The sequence below is a fragment of the Gopherus flavomarginatus genome, chromosome 13, assembly GCF_025201925.1.
Source record: "Gopherus flavomarginatus isolate rGopFla2 chromosome 13, rGopFla2.mat.asm, whole genome shotgun sequence".
Classification (NCBI taxonomy): domain Eukaryota; kingdom Metazoa; phylum Chordata; order Testudines; family Testudinidae; genus Gopherus; species Gopherus flavomarginatus.
The window spans coordinates 21,923,915-21,949,352 of record NC_066629.1 but is presented as its reverse complement, the minus strand read 5'-3'; the positions used below and the strand labels follow the sequence as shown (position 1 = coordinate 21,949,352).

Genomic DNA, 25,438 nt, shown 5'->3' with positions numbered 1-25,438 from the left:
GCTGGAGAGGGGCGGCCCGGAGCTGCGGGGGGCAGCTGGACTAGCCAGGTAAAGCCTGGGGGCGGGGGCTCCCCACATTAGAGGCCATGCAGAGGGTTGGGGGCGCTGAAACAATGTGCATAACCGGGGTGCTGAGAGCCACTGAACCAAACTGCAAACCCTGCCTATGATGGGAACCATTTCCAGCCAGGGGGCGCGGCTGCACCCCTAGATCCAGCACCCATGTCTGGGGCTGCCTGGAAGAGACTCCTGTTCTCTCCCAGAGGGTTGGGGTTCCCAGCGACTGTTCTCTGTGTCCTGGCTGGGGGCTCAGACCCTCCTGGAGTTCTCTAGGGAGTGGTGAGCCTGCACTGCTGCCCCCGCTGAGGCCTCCGCCTGTCCTAGGCAGGAGCTCTCCTGTGTCCCCCAGGGGAGCCATGCTGGATTCCTGGCACACCCAGGCTCTTGGTAAGTTAACCAGGGTGTACTGCTGCTGCCATCCCTCTCCTGGCTCAGCAGCGGGGGAGGATGGAGATAACTGGATATTGGATCAGGTCCCGCATGTGCCTTCCTTCCCCCCCACCCCCTATGAACAGGAGCTGGAATGGGGGTGGTGGTGGGTAGAGGGATGGCATTCAACTCACAGTGCTGTGCCGTGCCAGCATGGGGCTGGCATGGTGGCTCTGGAGTTTTTAATGCCTGATGAAGTAGGTGGTGTGTCTTGCTGTGAGTGTGCTTGCTCTAAAGGGGGAAAGCCCCAGGAATTGCCTCTCCCTCTAAGCTATCTACTCCCTAGAATAGGTCTGCACCCAGCCGTGCACTGAATTCCCATCTCCTTTTGTGTCCCCATTGCCCTATGCACCCTTCCGCTTACCTAGGGCTTTTCCGTGGCTTGTGCTGATGATAGGTTACTATCGTGCAGAGGGCTAGTTATCTCATTGTAGCAGTCAAACCTTTTCTCTCCTCTCCAGACCATCCCCACCCAGCTACTTTTCAGGCAACATGCTGGCTGATCCACAGAGGACACTGGTCTGTTAGAGCAGCCAGCTAATAACTTTAAGGCAAGTGGGTGGAAGTCAAGGCATTGGATGTAGCATATCTGGCTTTGCCTCCTGTTGATGAGATAAGGTGAGTCTCATGTGATGAATTTTTTTAAAAAAGTCATTTTTTTGTGTTTTCCCTGTCAGTGGTAGGCACCCATGGTCTCTAGTCTTAGAGTGTAAGCTCTTTGGGGCAGGGACTGTCTTTGTGGGTTGGTGCGTTACCTAGCGGAACGGCTTCCAGGCACCATTCTCATACACATGGTGATGTCTCCAATAGACCTGCAGCCATGTCTTGAGCACTTGACTCTGCCATGCAAAAACAGGGGCAGCAACACTGTCAAGATGTGATGAAAGCAGGGATGGGGATTTTGCATCCATCCTCCGTGCCTCTGTTTGCCAGCTTGAAATGAGTGAGGTGGTTGTTTGGGAAACCTCTTCAAATTTCAGTAAGGTGAACGGGCCCGTGGAGAAGCTGATTGGCAAAGTGGCTATGTGGATGGCAAAAAGGTTGGTTATGATGACGAAAGTACAGGGTTGAGGATGGTTCTGTGCGTCTTTTCCATCTCAGTCCTTGGGTGTAGCAGCTGGTGCTGATCAGTGCTAACTATGGTGGTGAGAATCTTTTTAGAGGGGTTATTTCACCAGTAGCCACCTTTCTCTGTCCATTCTAGGATGATGCTCTCCATCATTTTCCAGGTGACCTGCAGCTTGACTGCCTGGCTTTCCCTCTACGCCGGTTTCTGCTATTGGAATGAGCACCGTACTTATGAGTGGAGCTGCCGGCTGGTCTCTCTGATGCATGGGGTCATTGTCACCTGCCTCTCTGGCTACGTTGCTCTTATTGATGGCCCCTGGCCTCTAACTCACGCAGGTATGTGTGGTGGAGTTTTGCCCTGGGACAAGTGATCTTCTCACTGAAAAGAGGCAGTGTCTCTGTCCTACCTGTGATTGGTGCAGGAGGATTAGTTCTCTCTCCTTAGAGCTCCCTTTGCTATTTCTTGCTGGCTACACCAGATCTCCTCCTTCCATGCTCCCATCTACGCTTGGAACCTCATTTTGTTTGCCTGCCTGTAGGCCAAGCCCCTGTGACCTTCTAGCCCCATCTCTCTGTCTTTCAATCCCTGACTGCCTATCCCCACCCTCAAGCTTGCTTTCTTTTCTTTTTTTTTTTTTTTTTTTTTAGCTGTTTTCCCCCTTTTGTACTTAGCAGTATGCTGAAATTCCTTGGGGCAGGGCCTTGGCTAAGCTGTTGGGCAGAGAGCTGTGCACATTTCTAGACTTCATCAAGAATAAAGAAACTCTCTTCTGTACTCTCATTTCTGACTTCATCCCACATCCTGCATGCCTCGCTCATCCTCTGGAGGTCAGTAGGGTTCCTGCTGTTAGCGTGAGGATGATGCCTGACTGTCACTTAAAGTTTCAGGCCCCTAAACTGAGAGAGCTCTCTAGGGGGGATAGACTCTGCCCTCTCCCATGCGCCACCCTGCTGCTCTGGTGGCTTATAAATAGGCCTGGTAGAATTCAGTATTGATTAACTTTGGTGGGTAATATCGATTTGTTCATTTTTAAGCTGTTTTTGTATTTTTATAAATGTTAAATTTTCACAGTTGGGGGCAACTATGTAGGGAAATCAGATAATTATTTAATAACAGTAGAAGTTGAGATTCCAAGAGTTCAAGCTTTAAAGTTAAAACACAAACAGAGGAATAAGGTGGGTGAGGTAATACCTTTTTTCTGGCCAACTTTGGTTGTTAAAAGAGCCAAGCATTTGAGCTCCAGAGAGCTCAAGGGCCCACAGACCTGGAGAAGAGCTCTGTGGAGCCTGAAAGCTTGTACCTTTCACCAACAGAAGTTGGTCCAATAAAAGAGATCCCTCACCCGCCTTGTGGCTGTCAAAACCTGGGACCAACATGGCCACAACAATACTGCAAAACCCACAAAGTGTCCATGTCACATGTTAAGATATAAAAAATAAGTATCCTAAATCCAGAAATGATTTGTTGATTGAACTATTCATTCACAGGTCCATTTGTAACCAGCCTAATTGAGAGGTCTAAATCACTGGATTTTGACTCTAACAAGTTCTCAGGCAGCATTTTTCTTGCTTTGATTATCTGTAAATTTCAATTATTATTGATGGAAATATTTGGGTGGGTTTGTGGCTGTACAGTGAAATCGACATTTATCGATTAAAAATCTGATCTTTCCAAGCCGGCTTCTAGAGGCCATTCATATCCCACACCTTTCCAGGGAAGAATTCCCCAGCACAAACGTGGCATAGGGCTATGTGGGTATGCCAGGGATGGGAGGAGTTGGGTCCATAGCATATGGCACTACAGGTGTTCTGTCTGGTAGTTCCTTAAGAGTCCATCCTGGGTTGCTAAGTGGCTTAAAGGAACTGGTGGGCTACCGCACTCCTTCATTCCCCCTCTTCAGGCTGTGCCTTCTCAATTTGACCCTGAAGCATCTGCTACCATTAGTGTGTGCAGCACAGTAGACTTTTAGGGCTATACACTTGGGACTGTAGAAATGGGGAAAGGGGACTGGGGGGGAGGGGCTCTTGATGGACAAAATCCCTCCCATCCAACAAGCCCAGGATGCAGAGGACAGTTTGGGTCTTTCACTTGGTTTTGTCTTCCTTTATTTATTTAAGGTCATTGTCTTTCAGCGATTCCTAGTCATAGTTGCGAAGTTTACATGGTAAAATATCTTTCTACCTGCCAGCTGCCTGCAGACTTAACCTGAGATCTGAGAGTCAAGCTGAGTTCTTTCTGACTTGTGCATCGCTATGGAGATTTTGCCTTCAGTTACACCTATGCTGTTGCATTGGCAGACTATACCTTCACTCCAATTGCAAAGCTAACTGTTCTACTAACGAAGTCAGCTTTGCCTCATGCATCAGCTCTCTTTGAGCTATGTAGGTTCTGCTGTGCTAATGGAACCCAGAAGTAGTAAATCTGGGGGTGAGTGTCTTCCACACTCAAATTGGCAACTCAGACTCTGCATACACCCTAGAGAGCAGATCTACTGAGTAAGCAGCCACAGTTTTTCATAATCTAGTGAACTGTATTACTATGTGTCCACTGTGTGGCTTTTAGAAATGAAGCCCTTAGGAGTCTCTCTTTTCAGTTTAATGCATATGTCTTTCCTTTCAGGGACACCAAACACGCCTCTCCAGGTCCGTGTGCTGTGCTTTACCTTGGGTTACTTTATCTTTGACCTCAGCTGGTTCATGTATTTCAAGACGGAAGGAGATCTCATGCTGTCTCATCACATGCTGAGTATTGGTGGCATGGTGCTCGTGCTGGGGCTCGGCAAGTCAGCCACCGAAATCAATGCCATTGTCTTTGTCAGCGAGATCACCAATCCGCTGCTGCAGGCTCGCTGGTTCCTGCGGGAAACCGGGCGCTACCACAGCTTCATTGGGGAAGTGGTGGATTTCTCCTTTGTGGCTCTCTTTATGGTGCTGCGGATTGGGGTGGGAGGCCAGATCATGTATTCTGTGATCATCTCATCCAGCCCCATATGGCTACTCAAGGCTGGAGGCCTGGCTATGTACATAGTGTCCCTGGGGTTCATGATCGAAATCTGCAGCTTTGCTAGGAGAAAAGTGTTGAAAAAGTACAATGCCTGGAGGAGTGTGAGTGGCAGGGTTGTGCCCCTGAAAACCAATGGACATCTGACACCTCATTAACCTTGTGCTGAATAGACTACTGTATCTAACCTGGCAATAAGGGACTGGGAATCCTGGCCTGGGCAGTCAAGCTTTGTGAGAGACAACAGTTCAACATCAGCAATAATGTGAAATGGACCATTTAGTATTGGCTTTCACGAGCTGGACGAGCCGGAATCAGATGGTGCTGCAGGTGTCTAGCAAATCCTTATGGGGAAAGGGAATCCTACAGAAGGGTGTGATGGTACTAACTTCTCCAGCAGTCTCAAAAGGGAGGCTAGATACCACTCAAGCTGTTCAGTCTGCTCCAGGCAAACTGCACAGTCCAGGCACACTTTGTAACAACTTACTTCTCAGAGGCAGTAGGTCTGTGGGGAGTCTGATCTTCCCAGCTCTATCAGCTGTGTGAAGTCGCTTGCCCTCTGCCTCACTTTCCCAAGCTATGCAATAACATAATACACACTTGGACGAGAGGCACTGCACAAATGCCAAGTATTTATTGTGGTTGAGCCTGGTATCTTTAGAAGCAAAGTTGTTTTTTGAAAGGATGAGACTGCAGTGGGGCTAATAACTGAGGCAATGTCTTTGCCTGGCTGCTTTTCGTGAAATGCCTCTTGCCCATAGTCTTGCTTCTGCTATTGGTATTTATACTCACACAAGCCAATTCTGGTCTTATTTCTAGCAATGTAACTTCAGTGGAGTTACTCTGGCACTGCACTAGCAAAAGCAGGATCAGAATAGGGCCCATCTGCTCAGTACACTTCTTTGTAGAGAGGTGTTCCTGTGGAGTGGTTCTCGCTGGCCTTCTCAGCAATGTAAGACAATGGACTGAAGGGGCTATGGAGACTGAAGCCCACCCCTCACGCTGCTCCTTAAGGGATCCTTTCAGGGGCAGGTTAATAGAGGAGAATCTTGTCCCCATGCCATACCCGCTCTGCATAAGAACCATCTCCAGAGATGTAAAGCCAGAATCTTTCGTTAGTGCTAAAGTCACATGAAAACCAGACTCTGTTTTGCAGGCGTGACGGTTAAATGTCTGTGTACAAGTGTGTAGACTTCAATGCAGGGCCCTTTCCCAGGTCCTGCCCTGGATCTGTCGCAGTGGGCTTCAGTTCTCAAGGGCACGTATGTTTTAATCTCCCTGCACTTGCACTTGATTTCCCTCCGGCTTTACTGTGTGGATTGCACTATGCTGGAGACAGCAGCTCTCATTTCAGCTCTGTTGTAAAACTTCTCCTGTTGCAGCTGAGGAACCAATGGTCAGGTGTTGGCCTCAGGCTACCAAGGTTGATTTCCCTGCCTGCTCTGAAATTTCATCAGGCTGGGAAGGGTGAGCCTTCCCCCTGCTCTATCAAAGCCATGCACTGCTGCTGGGGGAATTTGAAGGCAGCATGAGTGACTACAATGTGGAATACAGCTCCTGTGGTGATCAAGGGTCTTCTACCCCTCATCCCCTTATTTGGAGCCTATTCTGGTTGCCCCTCTTTGCACTGTTATCTGCCTTGGGGTTGAGGGTGGCGTAAGTGGTGCACTGAGGTGATTGGGGAATGGAGCATGCACATGTGTGAGAGGTGGGGCAGTGAAGGAGTGTGGCGGAAGGGGGAAGAATCTCATGCGGGGGGCAGGAAGGAAACCTGCAGTTGCAATGAGAGATGAAAAATGAAGGGGAATGGAAGGAAAAGCAAGAGACGGTGCAGCCTCAAAGGTGGTTAAATATATTCTGAATGTGTTACGGTTGGAAATACGAGTGGAGTCATCAAGGAAATACACATGCAAGTCAGCCGGAGCCCTCGGCTATGTGAAGGTTGTGTGACAGGACTAGCATGAGTTATGAACTCCTTGCCTGAGCTTGCTCCAGGCTGAGAAGATTTGTAATAAAGTGGCTGTCTTTTGTAGCATAAACTTGCTGTGCAGAGTCTCTTTAAACGTGGGATGGTAGGACCCAGGACTGCTGTGACTCAGGTTGTGGTTTGCTTGCTGACCTCTCTCCTAAAGCAAATGCATTGCCTTCACCTTCTAGCTGCTGTACTCCAGAACCTCTTTGGGTCCAGGTTTGTAGGGTATGACTTAATGGCCCAAGCATCTGTGTGGCAGAGGGCTAGGAACCAAGAGCTAGCACTCTGACCACTATCCTCCACCCCCACCATTAGGCAGGAGGCTGATGAGCTAATCAGAGCCATCAGCTAAAGGAGAAGAAGGAAGTGAAAGACAAAAAGGTTGGCGGGTGCAAGGGATACAGGATCTCAAGCAAGGAGACCTTTGTGTCTCATGCTCCAGAGAGTGGGCCAAAGTTTCCAGTTGCATGTTGCTGCACAAGGCTGTACTGATGAACTGGTGGACGGGACAAACAGGTGGTTATAAAACTAGGAAGGATCCAGCCTGTTTTTGGTTGCCCAAAGGACAGAGGAGGTAGTCCTCTTAGAATCAGCTTTGGGACACCTAGGCTCACTCCTCTGCAGGGCCAATACGGTTCTTAGAGCAAGTACTATGCAGTGTATGTATAGGTGTTGGGGAAGTGTTAGATGAGACCTTTAAACTGAGGTTCTTGCTGGGCAGGAGAAGTCATATGGCTCTTTGCCTAAAGCAGAGGTCTTCTAAAATGACCTTGTCTAAAATTTGCTGCTTGTTCTGACTGTGCCCTGTGTTCCACTGCTGACTTCCAACCCAGAGGTGGCTGGTTTTTCGGAAAATGCATTTGGTAAAATGCTTTGGAAGGGACACTCACTTAACATTAAAAAGAGGGACTATGTGAGAGGCCTTTGTGTCCCAATGTGCTAGTGCTAGCAGCCCTGTATAGTTCTACATATTCTCTTGCAGGTGTAAGAAGATGGTGAAATCTCTTAATGCACCATCCCCTTCCCAAACTAGCAACTGCTGATGGATCTGATAGTTTTGAAATCACTAATAAATCTATTGTTTTGAGTGATTTGATCTTTAATAAAAACAAGCTTGTCCCCAGAACAATGGGATACATGGCAGATAGAACTATAGGCTTTTTATCAAAAGGAAGTGCCCAGAAATCTTCAACTAATGCAGCTTGCAATTGGAGGGGAGCCAACCCATCACCATTTCTCACTGTTTGACACGAAGTATCTTTGAAATTAAGTCATGCAGCCTAACAAATCTAGTGTTTTATTACTGTGCATGTTACAACCCACATGCTAACTGGTATTATGAAAAAATGTAGGTTGAAGGACAGTTTACTGATGAAATGACTGGCCTGGGACTCCAGAAATCTGGGTTCAATTCCTAGCTCTGCCACACACTTCCCATGGGATTCTGGGCAAGTCACTGGTTCTCTGTGCCTGAGTTTCCTGACCTATAAAATGAGTATAGGCTTGGAAGAAGTAGATTTGTATTGGTAAATTTCAATTTCACTGATGCCACCAAAAATGACATTTCCATCCGTAATAATCAATTTATAGATCGGCAAAGTAAGAGAAATGCTGCTTGAGAACTTTTCAGAGCTTAATTTAAGAATGTTTACTTTGTATGTTTTGAAGTGATATTGATCTTTTGCGTTTTACCTGTTAAAAGCATTCATTTGTTTAATCTCATCTATTAAATATTCTTCCTAATTTCCTGCAACTGTGAAAATTTGATAAACATAAACGTAATCATAACTTTATACAACTGTGAAAATGTAAATTGATGCTTAAAATAAACATCTGTTGAAATTATTTTTAAAAATCAAAAATTGGATTCTCCCCTGCATAGGTATAAAATGTCCTGAGTCTGTCCTGTCTAGTAAGATTCTACCTCCAGCACCTGGGCTGATTGGGGGACCTTGATCTCAGTTGGGCCCTTAACACTGCTGTATTACTGCCGGTCACAGTGCTGTTGTCTTCCTCTGTGAGTCCTCCAATGCAATGCACTGGAACTTCCCAGGTTGTGGCTGTCAACACTGATTTCTTGCAGATCAAATGTCACGATTCTGCTGGTTGGTTATAGTTTCTCAAATAGAATGTGAGCCTAGGGTCTGTAGTGGCTTTGCCTACTGCAGCAAAGGCCCAAGCATGTAGAAACGGGGAAAAAGCTGTATGGGAAAATTAAGTTGGTTCCCTTGCAGGGGAGGTTTAGTTTCATCACCCCTAAAGGATGAAGCTGCTTGAAGTAATAGGAGCCTATACCTGATCTACCAGAAAGCCAAGTTTGAGTAATATGTAATGCACGGCACCGTGCATGTGGGAACTGAGCCATGCTCTACAGCACAAACCACACCTGGCCAGCCGTAAATGTACTGTTAGGTAAAGCTTGATAAATCTTTCTCTTGAGGCAGATGTGAGGGGACAGCTTTCATCTCTCTCCCCTTCATGAATCTGAGAAACATACACCCTACCCTGAGGAGAATTTTGTGGGAGCAGTGATGAGCCTGAGAGGCCACTGGGTTCTTCAGTGTGGTTTAAAAAAAAAATCACAACACTCACCATTTTCACAGCGTAACACAAAGGAGACCCTTTAGTACAGCAGCCTTCATTGTCACATCCCCTGAAGAGCCAGATTTACCACAATACATGTAAATTATTATAATGTAGATCTACCTCCCCCTCCCCTCCCCTCCCCTCCCCTCTCTGTTCAGGGCTCTATGGGTATGTGTACACTGCTCGCCAAGTCTGGGCTCCGATTCGCGTTTGAACCCAAGTCCTCCTTTCGCCACACACAAATCAGGCAGACTCAGGTCAGTAAGCCTACAGGACGCAGGTTGAGAAAGGAGGTGGGGAGGGGGTCAGACCCTGAGTCCTGCTGTGATGAAGGGCCAAGCCTTCTTATTTTGCAGTGTGGATGCAGCTAAAGCTGCAGAACTACAGCAGCAGATCTGCCTAGGGCAGTAGGGACCTGTTTGCAAGGCTGTGAGTTCCAGATCAAGCAGCTATAAGCCTAGGTTTACGATGCACCATAGATGGGGACTCGGAAACACTGAGTCTGTGGCATGGATCCCACGGACAGTGTTGACACAGCCTGTGGGGCTAGGTGCTGTTTACACATCAAGGAGTAAAGGAGTCCCTGCCCCACGAGCTTCCAGTCAAAGCAAAGCTCTAGGTTTTATAATCACTGGTTGGATCTCTGTGTTGTGCTGCCTGGATCTCTGTGGGAAGGAAGGGTGAGAAAGGGGGTTATGCTCAGCTGCCCTAGATCTGGGCACGTGAAGTTGGGGTTAGGGTGTATGGCTCTCTTTCCCCCTCTGGCCTCAATCGTCGTGTAAGGAAGGGTGGCTGTATATTGCTTTGCTGAGACTGAACTAGCACAGTCCCTAATAACAGCTGAGGACATTGCTATAAGAACGGCCACAGTGGGTCAGACCAAAGGTCCATCTAGCCCAGTATCCTGTCTACCGACAGTGCCAATGCCAGGTGCCCCAGAGGGAATGAACAGAACAGGGAATCATCAAGTGATCCATCAACTAACGCACATTCCCAGCTTCCAGCAAATATCAGCTATCTGAGCTGATGCAGAGTTCCCCCACTAGTGAGACAGTAATGCAGCCATTCAATAGGTATAACAAGGCCCTGATTCGGAGAGGGGGTGTCTTTGGGGGTGCTACTACTGTAATGTACATAATGCCAATATAAGTCACAGCCTCTTCTCCTAGGCGCTGGGAGTGAGTGTGGACAAGGCCAGATGAGGGGTGGTTGTGTTTCTTGCCGCTCCCTCGCCAAAAACAAATAAATCCCCGCTGTACATAAGGGTCTGGAGGGAGTTTGTCCTCTCCCCCCACACCCAAACACACACTTTCTGCTCAGCTGGCCCCGTGCTGCCGTCCGTCCTCCCCACCAGCAGGCGACCCTAAGCCGAGATCCTCTCTGCCTGCAGCCGGCTGCCAGAGCCTCCTGCGCGGCGCTCTGTGGTTCCTGTTACCGAGAGACGCTTTGCTTACAGGGGCGGAGGAGCTGAGCAGGATCCCGGCTGCGGCCTGGAGCTCTGGCCAGGTAACTGCGCCAGGCGCGCCCGGGGCTCCCTAGCTCTCCGGGCCAGCGGGGGCGCACGGGCATCTCCGGGACAAGGGCGCACGGAACTCAGCTCCCCAGGGGCGCACGGGGGTCCTCATCCTTATAGACCAAAGGGGGCGCACGGGGCTCCCTCGCTCTCCGGGCCAGCGGGGGCGCACGGGCATCTCCGGGACAAGGGCGCATGGGGGTCCCCATCCTTATAGACCAAAGGGGGCGCCCGGGGCTCCCTAGCTCTCCGGGCCAGCGGGGGCGCACGGGCATCTCCGGGCCAGCGGGGGCATGGAACTCAGCTCCCCAGGGGCGCACGGGGGTCCCCATCCTTATAGACCAAAGGGGGCGCTCGGGGATCCCTAACTCTCCGGGCCAGCGGGGGCGCACGGGCATCTCCGGGACAAGGGCGCACGGAACTCAGCTCCCCAGGGGCGCACGGGGGTCCCCATCCTTATAGACCAAAGAGAGCGCACGGGGCTCCCTGGCTCTCCGGTTCAAGGGGGTGCACTGGGGTACCTATCCCTCTAGACCAAAGGGGGCGCACGGGGGTTCCCATCTCTCTAGACCAAAGGGGGTGCACGGGAGTCCCTAGCTCTCTAGCTCAAGGGGGCTCACTGGGGTCTCCATCTCTCTAGAACAAAGGGGGCTCAGGGGGGCCCCTAGCTCTCCAGCTCAAGGGGGTGCACGGGGGTCCCCATCTCTCTGGACCAAGGGTGTGCATGGGGGCCCTATCCCTCTAGACTAAAGGGGGCGCACGGAGGTCCCAATCCCTCCGGACCAAGGGGAGCGCACATTAGTTCACCTTGCTCTGGCTCAGGGTGGCAGTAAGGGGTTCCCCATCTCTCTCAGCACTGGTTAGTACAGGATAGAGGAAGAGACCCTTTTAGACTGGGGAGCCCCCCAGGGTGGAGAGAGAAAGGAGATCCAGCTCTGCTCCCCTTGCATTCATGCAGGATATAATGATCAGCTGCTCCTAAACTCTCTCCCAGCTCAGCGGTTCGGGATGTTATTTCAATGTCCTGCTTATTCAGAGGCTCATCAGGTGCCGCCTGTCTGTGCTGTGTTCCCTGCCCAATGTATTATTTTGGCTGCATCCGCTGGCTCAGCCTGGTGCTAGGACGACCCGAATGGCATTCGCCAGCTTCTGGGAGTGACATTTATTTCTTTCTATTCAGTGCTAGTCTTTACATACGGTCAGGGCTGCCCCCAAAGCCGATTCATGCCCTGAAGATTCCTTCATGCAGCTCAACTTTCTGTGCAGTTTTGTCTCATTCCTCTCTTGCCCCCTCTGCTGTTTTCCATGTCGTGTAGGGAAAGCATGAGTCCTGGTATCTGAGCTAAGATTTGGACTCAAACTAGATAGACAAAGTCCTGCCTTGTACCGCTAGAGTTGGTTTTTTCGCCCCCTCCCCTCCCCCAAACCCAGCTCTGTGCACCCTTTCCTTCAGCAATATCTTGGAGTGCTAGCTACCTGCCCCATTCAAAAGAAACAGGAGCACCCATTTATTCCCAAGACTTTGGATCAGACATTTGCTCCTGCTAGGGTGGCCAGATAGCAAGTGTGAAAAATCGGGATGGAGTAGGGGGTAATGGGTGCCTATCTAAGATAAAGCCTCCAAAATCAGGACTGTCCCTATAAAATCAGGACATCTGGTCACATAGCTCCTGCTATAACAGATGGAGAGACAAAAACTGTGAACTCTGCTTCACCCTCTAACATTTTGAGTTTAGACTGAATGTAAAGTAAATTGGAGGATGTTGTGGTGAGGCGGGAGAGTGGCAGTAGGGAGATGAAGCCTTCGTATGATACGTTTTATCCTGAAGAGGAAGGACTCTCTTCTGGTTACAGTACTGGGCTGGGATTCAGGAGATCCGGTGTCAATTCCTGACTCCTCCACGCAATTTCTGTGACACTTTGGCCAAATCAAGGTTGATTTAGTTGGGGTTGGTCCTGCTTTGAGAAGGGGGTTGGACTAGATGACCTCCTGAGAGCTCTTCCAACCCTGATATTCTATGATTCTAAGTCACTTAGGCCTGGATTGTCAGTGGAAGAAATCCCAGCTTGCTGTCATCTGTAAATTTTCTAAGTGTACTCTCCACTCTGTTGTTTAAGGCATTAATGAAAATATTGAATGGTACTGGACCTAATTCTGACCCCTGTAGAGTCCCCCTTTGGTTCCTTCCCCCAGTTTGACAGTGAACAGTTGATCTGCTTTCTGAGTATGGTCTTTCAACCAGTTGTGTGCTCACCTGACAGTAGTTTCATCTAGACCATATTTCCCTAGTTTGCTAATGAGAATTTCATGTGGCACTTTGTCAAACCCTTAAGTAAAATCCAGATATATCATGTCTACAGCTTTCTGCCATCTACTTGGCCAGCAACTCAGTCAAAGAGAGATGTTAATTTGGTTTGTCATGATTTGTTCTTGACAATTCCATGTTGGCTATTCCTTATATCCATATTATCCTCTCAATGCTTTGTGGCTTGCAAAGGATTGTGGGTTCTGAGTCACAGGAACAACCAATGTGAGCGGTTTTTGGGTGCAGTGAGCAGAATGGGTAAGCAGGGGTGAGTTGAGAATTTTCCTTCTTATGTTAAACTTTGAGATCTACTGATAAGTTACACTAGAGTATGTATGTTTATTACTTACTTTCTGCTTCATGCTGTTTATCTCTCACCCACCTTTTGCTTTCTGTCATGCACTTAGATTGTATATTCTCTGGGGGAGAGACTATATTCTTGTCTGTACAGCGCTTGACTGTCGCCCCTCAGCGCTGTTGTAATACAGATAAGGAGGGATAGCTGGGCTGGGGGTAGGATCACCTCTGGGTAGTTTCTCAAAGGTTCCACAGATTGTTCGCCATTCAAGTTTTGCCTTATATGACCACCACCATCTGGGGCAGTGCACAATCATTGTAAGCTGCTCTTAAAACAGAGTTTACTTTCTACACCACTGAAGGAGAGGCTTAAACAGCATGTCGCTACCTATGAAGTTCCGCATGTGGAGTATGTGTGTTTAAAGAAAAATCTGTAATTATAATGTTTTAAAAGGCAGCTTTGTTTAGTTGAGCATCTTTCACAAATACTATCCAGGAAATGCTTTAGTTTTGCACAGCTACTGTTAAATATCAGAGGAAGGGAAAAACCCACAGCAGTCGAAGAGGGCAAAGGAGAACACGGGTATCTTTAGATGAGATTTGAAGCTAGACAGAGAATTGGTGAAGCAATCCTAGGAGGCTGCTCCAGGTGGCATGAGCTCATGCCAGCAGTGCTGAAGAGACAGAAGAGGCTGGGTGCTAGCTGAACCGAGGTGAGTAGCAGAGAAGATTTGTGAGATCTGGTAGAGGGTTTTCAAATAGATGAGGAGCAATTTTGAACTGTGCCCTAAGATGAAGGGGAAAACGGTTGTCAGATGTTGGGTGATGTGGTCAGACTTCTTTACGTATGTGAGAAAAGGGAGTGTGCTGGCATCTGGAGAACTAGGACTCGAAAGGGAAAGGTGGTCCAATAGTCAAAGTGGAAGGAGATTACAGGGGTCAGGTGAAATCCTTGCCCATGTCTATTTATCCTGTTTACACATCTGGAAATGGGTATTGTAACGTTCACTAGCTGAGGTGTTGGAAGGCCTGCTTAATGTTTGTGACAGGCAGCACTCCTCGGGTGGCAAGTCCTGTAGGAGTGCCAAATATTTCTCTTGTTCTGGCAGAGGTGGAATTGAGATGCTTCCCTCCATGAGCAATGTTACAAAGCAGGGCAGGTGATGCAACGGGCAGACCTTTCAGACACAGAAGGCACGAGAGGAGAAGAAAAGTTGAGGCCCAGGGATGACTCTCGTACTTGGAGCTCAGTCTTAAAACTTTTTCAGAACGCAGCAGCCTGCCACTTAGGTAGAGTAGATGGCTGAGAACACATCCCACCCGTGTTCTGCACTCTACTCTGGCTAGGATTTAGTGGCCTAGAAGACCATCTCTCTCAACACACCTCCCCACAACAGGTAAGACTGGTGAGGTTGCTTCAGCTGGCACTCCCCATGGGCTGCTTTCTCAATATTGGGCCAGCCACTGGAATTCACTCCTAGTGGGTCTAATTCTCATCACCTTCAGGGTTCTCTGCCGGACACACTTCTTTCACACAGGCTTTCTCCTAACAGAGTCACGGAGGGTTCCCTGGCAGTAGATGGTAGCCTGTTCCAGAACTGGGAGGCAAGAGACTTTACATTGCAAACGTTGCTGATGAGTCACAGTGGGACCTGGGGTAATTCACATCACCACTCTGTTACTCAGGGTCCCCATCTGAAAAATGGAGACAATGATGCTGACCCTCTTCTGGGAAGCAATTTGAGAGCTAATGGGGCTGCTACTTATTGTATTCCATCCCATTGCCTGCGATGGTTCCTTACCCGAGTAAAATGGCTTTGTCTGAGGCGGGAGAGGAGAGAAGGTGGCAGCTCTAATAGGATTTGCTGCATGCTCGGGTGCCATGGCAGCAGGTGCCTTCAAAATAATTTGTTATAACAAGCAGCAGAAAATACTAATTTATTCAGAGAAGGAGTCAGAGCAACTTAGTGGTAAGTCTGGAAATGATGTGATGGAGCCAGTTGACTTTGCATGTGACTAAATTAACTAACCTTTCTCTGTCTCCCTGCGCTGTCCTAGGATGATGGCCTCTATGCCGCTCCGGGTGACCTGCAGTCTGATCTCCTGGCTGTCTCTCTACACCTGGTTCTGCCATCAGTATAAGCACCGTAGCTATGAGTGGAGCTGCCGGCTGGTCACTCTGACCCACGGTGTTCTCGCCACCTGCCTCTCTGCTTACATTGGTTTTATCGATGGCCCCTGGCCTTTAACTCACCCAGGTGTGTTATGGGAGTTTTGCCCTCAGGCTACTGATCTCATAGCAGAGAGTGGTGTCTTCTGAGCAACAGGAGCCCACCCGTCTTCCTCAGTGGATCTTGCTGGCTGTTTCCTTCTTGGGCTCCATCTCCAGCCAAAATGTAATTGGTGCCAGGAAGAGGGAATCTAATTAGTGTTGTTAGTGCTCCCTTTGTCACCTTTTTCTGGTTTCACTCTGAGTCTCTTTGCAGCCTGCTCCCTCTGGAATGGCTTCTTTCAAACCCTCTTCTCTCCCCTGCCCTTCCATCAGATCGGCTATGGCTAACTCTCCCTGCTCCTTTGTTTGCACTGTATCTGTGCATTTTGCCTGGGATTTTAAACTCCTCAAGGCTAGGATCTCTCATTTATGCACCAAAAGCAGACTGAAGTAAGTAGGTGCTAATCCCACGGAAGCCTCTGGGGCAAGTTCAATGTGTAACTGGTGTACACGGCTTATGAAAAGGGTGTGAGGGCACAGTAATATTATTGCACTAAAGCCACTAACCAAGCATGGGAGGAATATGAGAAACCTGCTAGTGAGTAGGAAACTGACCCTGATTTTTTTGTACAGGAAGGGAGATTATTTCATATACTTCTGAAGAATATAAGCCTCCATTTAAAAAAAAAATGTTCTGTGGTTGCAAAGACAGCCTTCCAAATGTGACCCAATGCAGTGCTGCTTTCCTGAGTGCAGATAGACAGCCCAAATGCCTCTGTTGCTGTTCATAGCTTTGCCTAGGCAACAGCGCTGTGAAATTGACAGAATTCTTGACACTCCTCAACCCTGCCCACAAGCTTCTGAGCAGCTGCAGTGAAACTTAACAACCTCTGGTTAATTTCACTCTGCTACTTGGAAAAGTTCTGAGCAGTGGTAGAGGAGGGTCCGGAGCTATTCACAAAGGAGGAGGACACAAATAAACATTGGCTGATTGATTGCGGTGAGAGAGAAAGTACTGACCCCCTTTCTAACATGGTGGGGGAGAGAGAGAGAGAGAAGGAAGGTCCTGCTAGTTTCCAGCTGCCTGAGGGGGGCTTCTAATGTATCAAATTCCTACTAGGGCGGCTGGTATGCCCTAGTAGGAATCCCAGGACTTCCTTCCCCATTTCAGACATGGAGGATTTCAGGTAGTGATTTACAGGGGAAAGGGCTCTCCCCAGGCATCTGCCTCTGAACATAATTGTTGTGGTTGCACCTTCATCTCGCCTATCAGCCTCTGGCTAGTAGCTGTCTGGTGAGCATTTATAAGCAGTGTGACTATGGCAGAGGGGATGGCCTAGAGTTATAGGCATCAGTTTCCAAATATGCAGGGGCAGCTTCATGCACAGGTGCAGGGACAGAGTGGGGTGCGGTTTGTGCCTCCCTTGTTCAGAGGCTGCCAGAGGCCAGTACAGGCTGGTGCAGCTGTGAGAGGGCTGGCTTAACTTGTGCTCTTTCTTCAAAGGCCCCCATGGGATTTTTGCAGGGATGCAGAATAATGGGGACATAAGAATCCCACCTTCTGTTCCCACCCCGTCTGCCCCTGCCCGTCCACCCCAGAACAGCCCCATACCTGGCACTCATGTGGAGGGGGAGCTGGTCATACGAGGCCCCTGCACTGGAGATATTCCCAGGATGTGGGGTGGGGGGCTTGCCTCTGCCCTGCAACCCCTCTCTGCCAACCTAACTGGCATAAAGAGGCTTTCGTGCTGCAAGGACTCAGGCCTATGACCCTCTGGAACCACAGGTTTGAATCCTGGCAGGGCGGCCCCACTCTTAAAAGCTGTGGTCCTGTCTGCTATGAGCGTCATAGCTCCCCATGGTGGAGGAGAGCTGTCCCTTACAGGGAGGATTTTCCTCCCCGCTCCGTGCACTATTATGTGCCAGCGTGCATCCGAGTTCTGCCCTCCACCGGAGGCCTTGCTACATTTGGTAGGGAAGTGAATCATGGTGGTGGGGGGCACGTTTCCGTAATTCTTTCTGGGCTCCTTTGGGATGGGAGGTGTTTTGCAAGCATAGAGGCCATTATTGTGACTTGCTCAGAGCCAGGCAAAGCGGCAATTGCTGGAAGAGAACACCTTGTGCGTTCTGCAGATCCTGCCTGCCTGGTATCTCCTCACTTTAATGTACCAGCTGGTGTCTTTCCTTTCCAGGGTCCCCGAACACACTCCTCCAGGTGCATGGGCTGTGCCTTAGCTTGGGCTACTTCCTCTTCGACCTGGGCTGGTGCGTATACTTCCAGGCGGAGGGCGCTCTGATGTTGGCCCATCACACGGTGAGCATCGTGGGAATCACAGTGTCTCTGGCCCTGGGTGAGTCAGCTGCTGAAGTCAACGCTGTCATCTTTGGCAGCGAGATCACCAACCCGCTGCTGCAGGCCCGCTGGTTCCTACGGGAGATGGGGCTTTACCACAGCTTCACGGGGGATGTGGTGGATTTCTTCTTCGTGGCCCTCTTCACGGGCGTGCGGATCGGGGTCGGGGCCTGGCTCATGTACTGTGAGCTTGTGTCACCCAAACCCAGGTGGTTCATTAAGGTGGGAGGGGTGATTATGTACGCGGTCTCCTGGGTTTTCATGGTCAGCATTTGCCGCTTCGCTAGGAGGAAAAGCATGAAGAAGTACCAGGCCTGGAGGAGCCGGAGGAACGAGGAGCTGTACTCTGAAAGAAATGGCCATCTGAAGAGTCATTAACCTTGTGGGCTCCAACTTCATGATCTTACAAGAAGGGGATCGAGCCCCTAGATAGGCAGGTCATTCTTGGGAGATGAGCCATTTAACATTAGAGAGAACTGAGCCAAGTGCATCCCTGGTGTAACACCACTGAAGTCAGTGGAGTTACACCGTAAATGCATTGTGTCTGGAAGAGACTGGATTAGAGGTGTGCTGTGTGCATGTAGACATATAGCAAACTGCATGAGTGGGGAAAGGGCTTCATTTACGATTAAGGCAGTTGCCAGTGCCGCAGCGCACAGGTGTAAATAGCAGTGTTAGTGGCTGACTCCTTCAGCACTGATGTAATTTTGAAGGAGATAAGATCAAGCACTAAGTCTGTGTTCAATGTACTGCATGGTGCAGGCACCTAGTGTGACTCTGATTTCCTGTTCAGAAGAGGTGTGGTCTAGTGGTTGGCATGGGGAAACGAGGAGTCAGGATTCCTGGCTCTGCCACCATCTCGCAAGGTGAGTCGCTTAGCTCTCTTTGTGCCTCAATTTCCCCAAGTGGGGTTAATGAGGCTGACCCACACCTCTGTGAAGCACTTTCAGATTCTTGGATAAAAGGGGGTCTCTACATGCAAAATGTGGTAAATATTTATTATCATCTCGGCATTTCCTTTGGAAGAGAGAAGCTTGGTGGTTGAGCCAGAATGCAAGTGCAGATTCGATAGCAGCTGAGTCAGTATTATTTTTCTTCTGGTCTCTCGTAATTCTTATTAATTGTTTGTTTGTTTATTTTCTTTCCGTTATAGTAGCGCCCAGAGGTCCCAATCATAATCGACGCCCCAGCGTGCTAGGTGCTGTATAAACACACACAATGAGGCAGTCTCTGATGCGAAGAGCTTACAATGGCTTTTTCCCCCAGCTCACTCCTTTCCACCCCGATTATTAAAAACCATACCCACAATGTCGTTCTCGGTTCCCTTACTAGTAGTCAGGTGTCTAACCACTTCCATCACAAAAAGCCACATCAGCAACGGGCTATAACTGGCCCCCTTGCTGAATGTCTCCGGAGGTGGGCTGATCTGCCCATGGAGACTGAATTTCCCTTTGCGATGCTTCCCACCTGTCCAGAGACAGGGAATAGCAAAGAGAGAGAGCTTGCTTTGCTGCTTCCTGTGCTCTGCCTTGTGGATAAATGACATATTTCTGGCTTGTCAAACCAACATCTCTCACCAGCAGTAAATTCATTTAAAAACTAAATCCTTAAGTAGGATGGGACTGGCAGCTCGCAAAGTAACAACCAGATCCTGACCTTGGTTAACCTAGTGTAAAGGCAATGCATTTCTACTGTGGATTTAAAATGGTGTATCTGAACCCAGAATCTGGCCCAGTGTTGCCTTTGTGGTAGCTGGCTGACCTGTACACAGGAAAGCAGCGTTGCTGACACTGGCCCCATGCACAGATTCTGCTGTATTGGGGAAACTGTGTTGCAGTTTTCAGATGCTGTTGTGTTTATCTCGCTGCAGTCTCTTAAGCACAGTTTGGTTTTGATCATGGCCCTTTTACGTGTGGATTCCGCCATGCACGAATCTACAGTTCATATTTCAGTTCTCCTGTAGACGTCGCCTGTTGCAACCAAAGAACTGTCAAGCGAATTGCCACATGCCAGCTTCAGGAGAACAGAGCTGACAGAAGGGCAGGCCAGTCCTCAAAGGGAAACTCCACCTGTTTTGCTCGGTGCAGTGATACAAATGTTCACTCTTGAAGGGAGGTAGGTGGTTAGCACAGGTAAGTGGTAATCAGGACTCCTGGATTCTATTCCTGGCCCTGCCACTGACCTGTGTGTCATGTGACCTCTTTGCTTCAGTTTACCCATCTGTGAAATGAGTATAATATTGACCTACCTCGCAGAGGTGTCTTGAGGATTATCAACAGTAAAGCACTTTACCCATCTATGGTGAGTGCTTTCAGGTCTCTGGTGAGTAGTGCAGAGTGTTACTGCTGTGATTTGAGATTTGATTTGAGAACTTTCCCCCATGGTATAAACTATGAACTATAATTGGGACTAACCTTTCTAACTCAAACTTGGCACTTCTTAGTCCCTGGCTTACTCGAATCACAAAACCCCAGAGGGGTGTGATGCTTTTGAACAGTGTTTACAGGCAGGATTCTGAGAGGTATCAGTTGATACTGTGAACTGGAAATATATTTAGGGGCCAGTCCTGCAATTTCTTCTCATGTAAAGTTCCTGTTTGATTAAAGCGAGGGTGGTGGGGTTGTTTGCCTATGGGGGGACTACAGGAGTATGTCTGGAGTCTCAACCACCTCCTGCAGTGGGCCTGAACCTGAATATCTTTTTGATGTGGAACTCTCATCAATCAATAAAGGGCTTGTGCAGGGAAGGCTTGCAGGTTGGAGTCTCAAGTATTCTTAGAAGAAAGCTGAGCCTGATATGTTGTAATTGCTGGACAGACATGGTTCCATGTGCAGACCTAATGGTTTGGGTTGAGACCTAGATCTTCAGAGAAGTTTGGTGTGCAGTTGCATTCAAAGTTGATGCCGTTACATGATCGAATAGCCATGGTGGTGCGCGCAGTGGAAATAGTAGCACGTGCAAATTAGATATGCACTTTGCACAAACCAGTGTGCACTTAGAAAAATATGAGCTGTAATGGCCGAGGAGTTCCTTTATTTGTGCTTCCAAGACTAGAAGGGGGACTTGTTGCAGATCCTGTGATCAATATCAGGACTGTTTAGAATGTTATACAAGGGTGCCAGAAGACAAAAGGAGTAATTGACAATGGCTTTGCAGAAAAGAGACGGCAAGAATGCTTCTAGCAAAGGCCTTGTAGTGCCTGCAGTGGGCAGAAGTACAGAATCATGGACCCAGGGAGAGGGAAGATACCTTGCCATCTGAGTGAAGCACATGGTGGGAGAGAATGTCCTAAATTACGCTGAGTAGAAGGGCTAACCCATAGTGTCTGGAACAGATGTGTGGGACTAGTGTGAAATACTAACTTGTGTTTGAATTACTGTGTAATAATTACCAATGTTCCACCGGTGGATGGTGTAGACACTTTCTATTATATTTTATAAAATAAAGACACTTTAACTATACACGGAACCGAGTCTCTCCGTCTCTAATGCAGTTTCTTCTTTTGAAGGTAAAACGCTGGCTGCCAGATGAGTCAGCATGGCCTGATTAGGGGTTCTCAACCTTTTTCTTTCTGAGGCCCCCTCAACATGCTATAAAAATTCCTGGCCCAGCTGTGCCACAACCACTGTTTTTCTGCCTGTAAAAGCCAGTGCCGATGTTAGGGGATAGCAAGCAGGGCAACTGCCTGGAGCCTCATGCCATGGGGCCTCCATGAAACTATATTGCTCAGGCTTTGGCTTTAGCCCTGGTGGTGGGGCTCAGGCGTCAACCCCATATGTGGAGACTTTGGCTTTCTACCCTGAGCCCCTGTGAGTCTAATGCTGGCCCTGCTTGGTGGCCCCTCTGAAACCTGCTCATGGCCCCCCCAGGGGCCTCGGACCCCTGGTTGAGAACCACTGGCCGAGATGGATGGGTAAAGCATTTGGGATCCATACCCACCAATCAATGGATAAAGTATTTGGACGTGCAATCCTTCCTCTGACAGCATCTCATTAAGGGGCTGTGAGCAAGTCCCTTTACCTCCATGTCTTTCAGTGTCTCCATCTGTAAAAGGAGGCTAGGGTCTATGTCACAGGAGTGTTGTGGAGAGAAAACAAGGAGTGAGAACGGTTCATCTCAGGAAGAGAATAAAGGTCCCAAAGCCGGTCAGAATGAATGAGGCCATCTACAGGTACCTGGGCCCACTCGGGAGGTTTTCCACCACAGCATATAGAGGTGGGGATTATGGCCCCACTGCCCCAGCAGTGTAGAGCTGTGAAAGAGCCCCAACTGGGAGCAAATTCCCCTGGCACAGCACCGGCACAGATCCAAAGCGAGCAGCCCTATGCCGCCTTGACTTTTCCAAGTCTGAGCCTTGGGGGTGGGAGGGAGAGTGTACTTGTAGCGTTCAGCACTGTATGAATTCTGGGCTGCCTGCTGCAGCCCCCTCAGCGGCCCAGAATCTGGAGGGTGCAAAGATGGCATGAAGACATACACCCAGGCTTTATTGTCTGTGTGGCACCTCTGAAGAGGCACAGAGCAGAATCTAGCTCTGAGCTGGGGGGGAAACATGCAAGTAAGTGGTGGATGTGACAGTTTTCAGGGGACCCAGGATTGAGAGTCACCTTGTAACCTTCCCCGTCCCCTGCATGAGAAAAACTTGCTTGTGCTTAACTGGGTATCAGCTCCCTGATGCCACCAGCCTGTCAGCTACCCATGCACTCACCTCTGAGGTAGGCCAGCGCTTACTGTGCCATGCAGGCTAATGATCAGTGCGCCTCAGTCCCTGGGCCCCTTGGAACTGTAGTGTCCAGCCTCTTACCCACTGAACACCCGCAGAAACACCGTGTCTGCTTGTCTCCACCAAGGGAACAGAGTGCACCCCGGTTTGTGTGATTCAGCTCAGGATCAGCTCCTGACTTAATATCACAGAACTTAAATCTATTTATAGTGAAAACAACAAGTTTATTATCAACTATTCTCTCTGAGAGTATGTGTGGATAATGGAAGGAAACAGTTACATATAAAACAAAACTGTAACATGCTTTCTAGAGACTCAACTCAAGAGGCTAACCTGTTTGTCAACTCTGCCTTGATGCAGACTTTAAAGCACATTTTCAGTAGACGTATGTAACTCCTGACCTGGTATCTGTACATACATTTCACAAAGATATTAACAATCAATGTGACCCTGGCTTTCATTTAAGACCTCACCTGATGCTCTTTGGTGAATCAGAATGTATATACCAGAATCCGGATATTCTTGTAACCCCCTTCCCAGCTGGCATTTAGGGGTTCATGTATCACACTGGGTTCTTCAGTGCAGCTGAAACCCATCTTATTTTATACCTTCCCATTCGCCTTAAAATGCCTTTTTCCCCCCTCTCCCCAAATGACCACTGTTGGCCCTAGAATACATATATATAACCTTCCCTTCAAATCCTCTGCCATACTTCTGTAACTGATCCCCATACTTAGGTTTGAAGAGGCTGGTATTTTATAATATTCAGGGCTTTATTCCCTTGCAACAGTGGCCCAGGCACTGATGAAAAAGCTGAATGTTTTAAGACGTTAGAGTCTAGACTTAATACCAGCTCTGTCAGCAGGTCTGTTTCTTGGATATGAAAGATGAGAGAATGTTTTAAGCCTCATGAAAGTCCTGAATGCATTTCTGATCCTTCTTCCAGACTTTGTGCAGCTTGGCTGGAAATAAAATTGCGAAGTCTGCTGCCATTTCCAAAGAAATTAAATTGCAGAGAGAGAAATTGTCTGCATCAGCTTTGAGTTGCATGAACAGTTTCTGGGCAAGGAGGGACTCTTTTGATTATCCCAATATACCGGCACTTTTCTTCTTCCAAACCATAGTGTGCATGTGTTCTAGTGAATTAGCATAGAAGGAATTAGCTTTTTATGGGCCTGATCATCTTCCCATTTTAGGAGTGGTTTGCTTTTGATGAGCATGAGACTGACTCTGCTCTTGTCACACTACAATCCGAGTTGTGCAGTTCATTTGGTGGGAACAGAATTGGGCCTTAATTAAAGCCCTTCTAATAAGCAACTTGAGCAGATCTGTATTTAAGATGACTACAGAACGCTTTAATTAAAAGGAGAGTATAGATGCTGGAACTAGGGGTGCTGAGGGTGCTCCTTCACCCCTTGACTTGAAGTGGCTTCCATATATATAGGGTTTACAGTTTGGTTCAATGGCTCTCAGCACCCCTGAAGGAAAGGAATTTTTATTCAGAATTAATTCGGAAGTGGAGAAATTGTCAGTTTTTATGCCATCCCCAATACCTCAAGGTATAGCTTTTGGGATAACTTTCCTGACAAGTACAGCGTTGTCTTTAACTGAGACTCCTGTCAGAAGGTTTCAGCCCCTCCAGCACATCTGACTGTCTTTGTACGTGATTGGAAATAGTATTATTTTCCAGCTCTGCAACAACAACACAAGCTAACTCGCACTTTTTGTCAGTGCTTGTCTATACAGGGACACTCAGGAAAGTTTGGAAATTAAAATCGAAGGAAGGCCACTTTAATTCTGAATCATTGTGTTCACATAAAGGCTTAATGTGGTTTAACTAATCCACTTTAAAAGTTAATTCGGGTTAATTTTCCTGAGTGTCCCCATGTACGCGAGCTGTTAGAAGACAATGAAAAGAACAGCTCCATGACAGAAAGTACCGTGTGTGGAGCCTTGTCTATACTTAAAATGTTTTGCTGCTTTAATTATGGCAGTGTAGTTAAAGCAGCAAAACCCTTCTAGTGTAGACACAGCTATATTCATATAAAAGTCTGTAAACCAGTATAGTTTATTTTAATTTGGGACCTATAATAAGCAATACTATTATAAGTTACATTTAGACCACACTACAACATCTACACTAGGGCTTTTTCCACCATCGTCATATGATTGAAAAAATCACACTCCTAACCAACATAGTCTGCTGATAAAGTGTTTAAGCATAGACCATGCCTGTGTATGTCTCTGCTAGCAGTGTGTGCTGAAATGATTGCAGACTAGCTCTCTGCTGACAGCAGAGCCACTGGCTTTTTAAAAGTGCAATGTACAAAAAAGCATCACAGTTACATAGCTATATGCATAACAGCAAGAACACTCCCACCCACCCCCTTCCCCAAATTCCTGATTGCATCAAAATGTCCTTTAATAGTGACTGATCAGGCCTCATATCTTCTAAAACAGAGCCTGTTTAGGTCGACATGAGAATAAAAGCAACAGCCAAATGTCTGACTGTAGAATCTCCCCTTTTGAGTTGTGGATGGCTCGATAGTTAGGTTCATTAGATACATGGTTGTCTTGCTTCTAGCCATAGCATCAGAGACAGCTCAAACCTGTCTGAGAAGGTAAATCTTAGCAAAAGGCCAAGTTCAAAGTAAATTCCCAACTGGCTCAGAAGGATATAACCCCAAGTAAGTTCCCTGGGATCAAAGAATACTGAACCAAGCCCTAGCCAAGAGCAGATTAGATAATGCACAGGTGAGCTCGATTTAATCGAAGCTCAGACAGTTACCGAAATCAACAAGGCAGGAAGATTTAAGATGTGCTAAGCATGAGAGCAAAACCAGCCTTAACCTACTCCCAACAGGGGGGCAACTATCCAGCTGCGTAGGAAAACTAATATAATCAATTGGATTTTGGAGTCA

At 48.2% G+C, this 25,438-nt stretch overlaps 2 protein-coding genes across 2 annotated transcripts; both read left to right on the top strand.

Moving 5' to 3' along the window:
• The first annotated feature begins 1,682 nt into the window (after positions 1-1,682).
• Positions 1,683-4,716, top strand: LOC127033782 (TLC domain-containing protein 5-like). Its single transcript, XM_050921974.1, has 2 exons — positions 1,683-1,893; positions 4,178-4,716. The coding sequence occupies exons 1-2, from the start codon at positions 1,695-1,697 to the stop codon at positions 4,714-4,716; spliced, it is 738 nt and encodes a 245-aa protein (XP_050777931.1). The 5' UTR covers positions 1,683-1,694.
• A 5,842-nt stretch (positions 4,717-10,558) lies between these two features.
• TLCD5 (TLC domain containing 5) lies at positions 10,559-21,258 on the top strand. Its single transcript, XM_050921969.1, has 3 exons — positions 10,559-10,622; positions 15,291-15,490; positions 17,637-21,258. The coding sequence occupies exons 2-3, from the start codon at positions 15,292-15,294 to the stop codon at positions 18,173-18,175; spliced, it is 738 nt and encodes a 245-aa protein (XP_050777926.1). The 5' UTR covers positions 10,559-10,622; position 15,291; the 3' UTR covers positions 18,176-21,258.
• Positions 21,259-25,438: the final 4,180 nt, after the last annotated feature.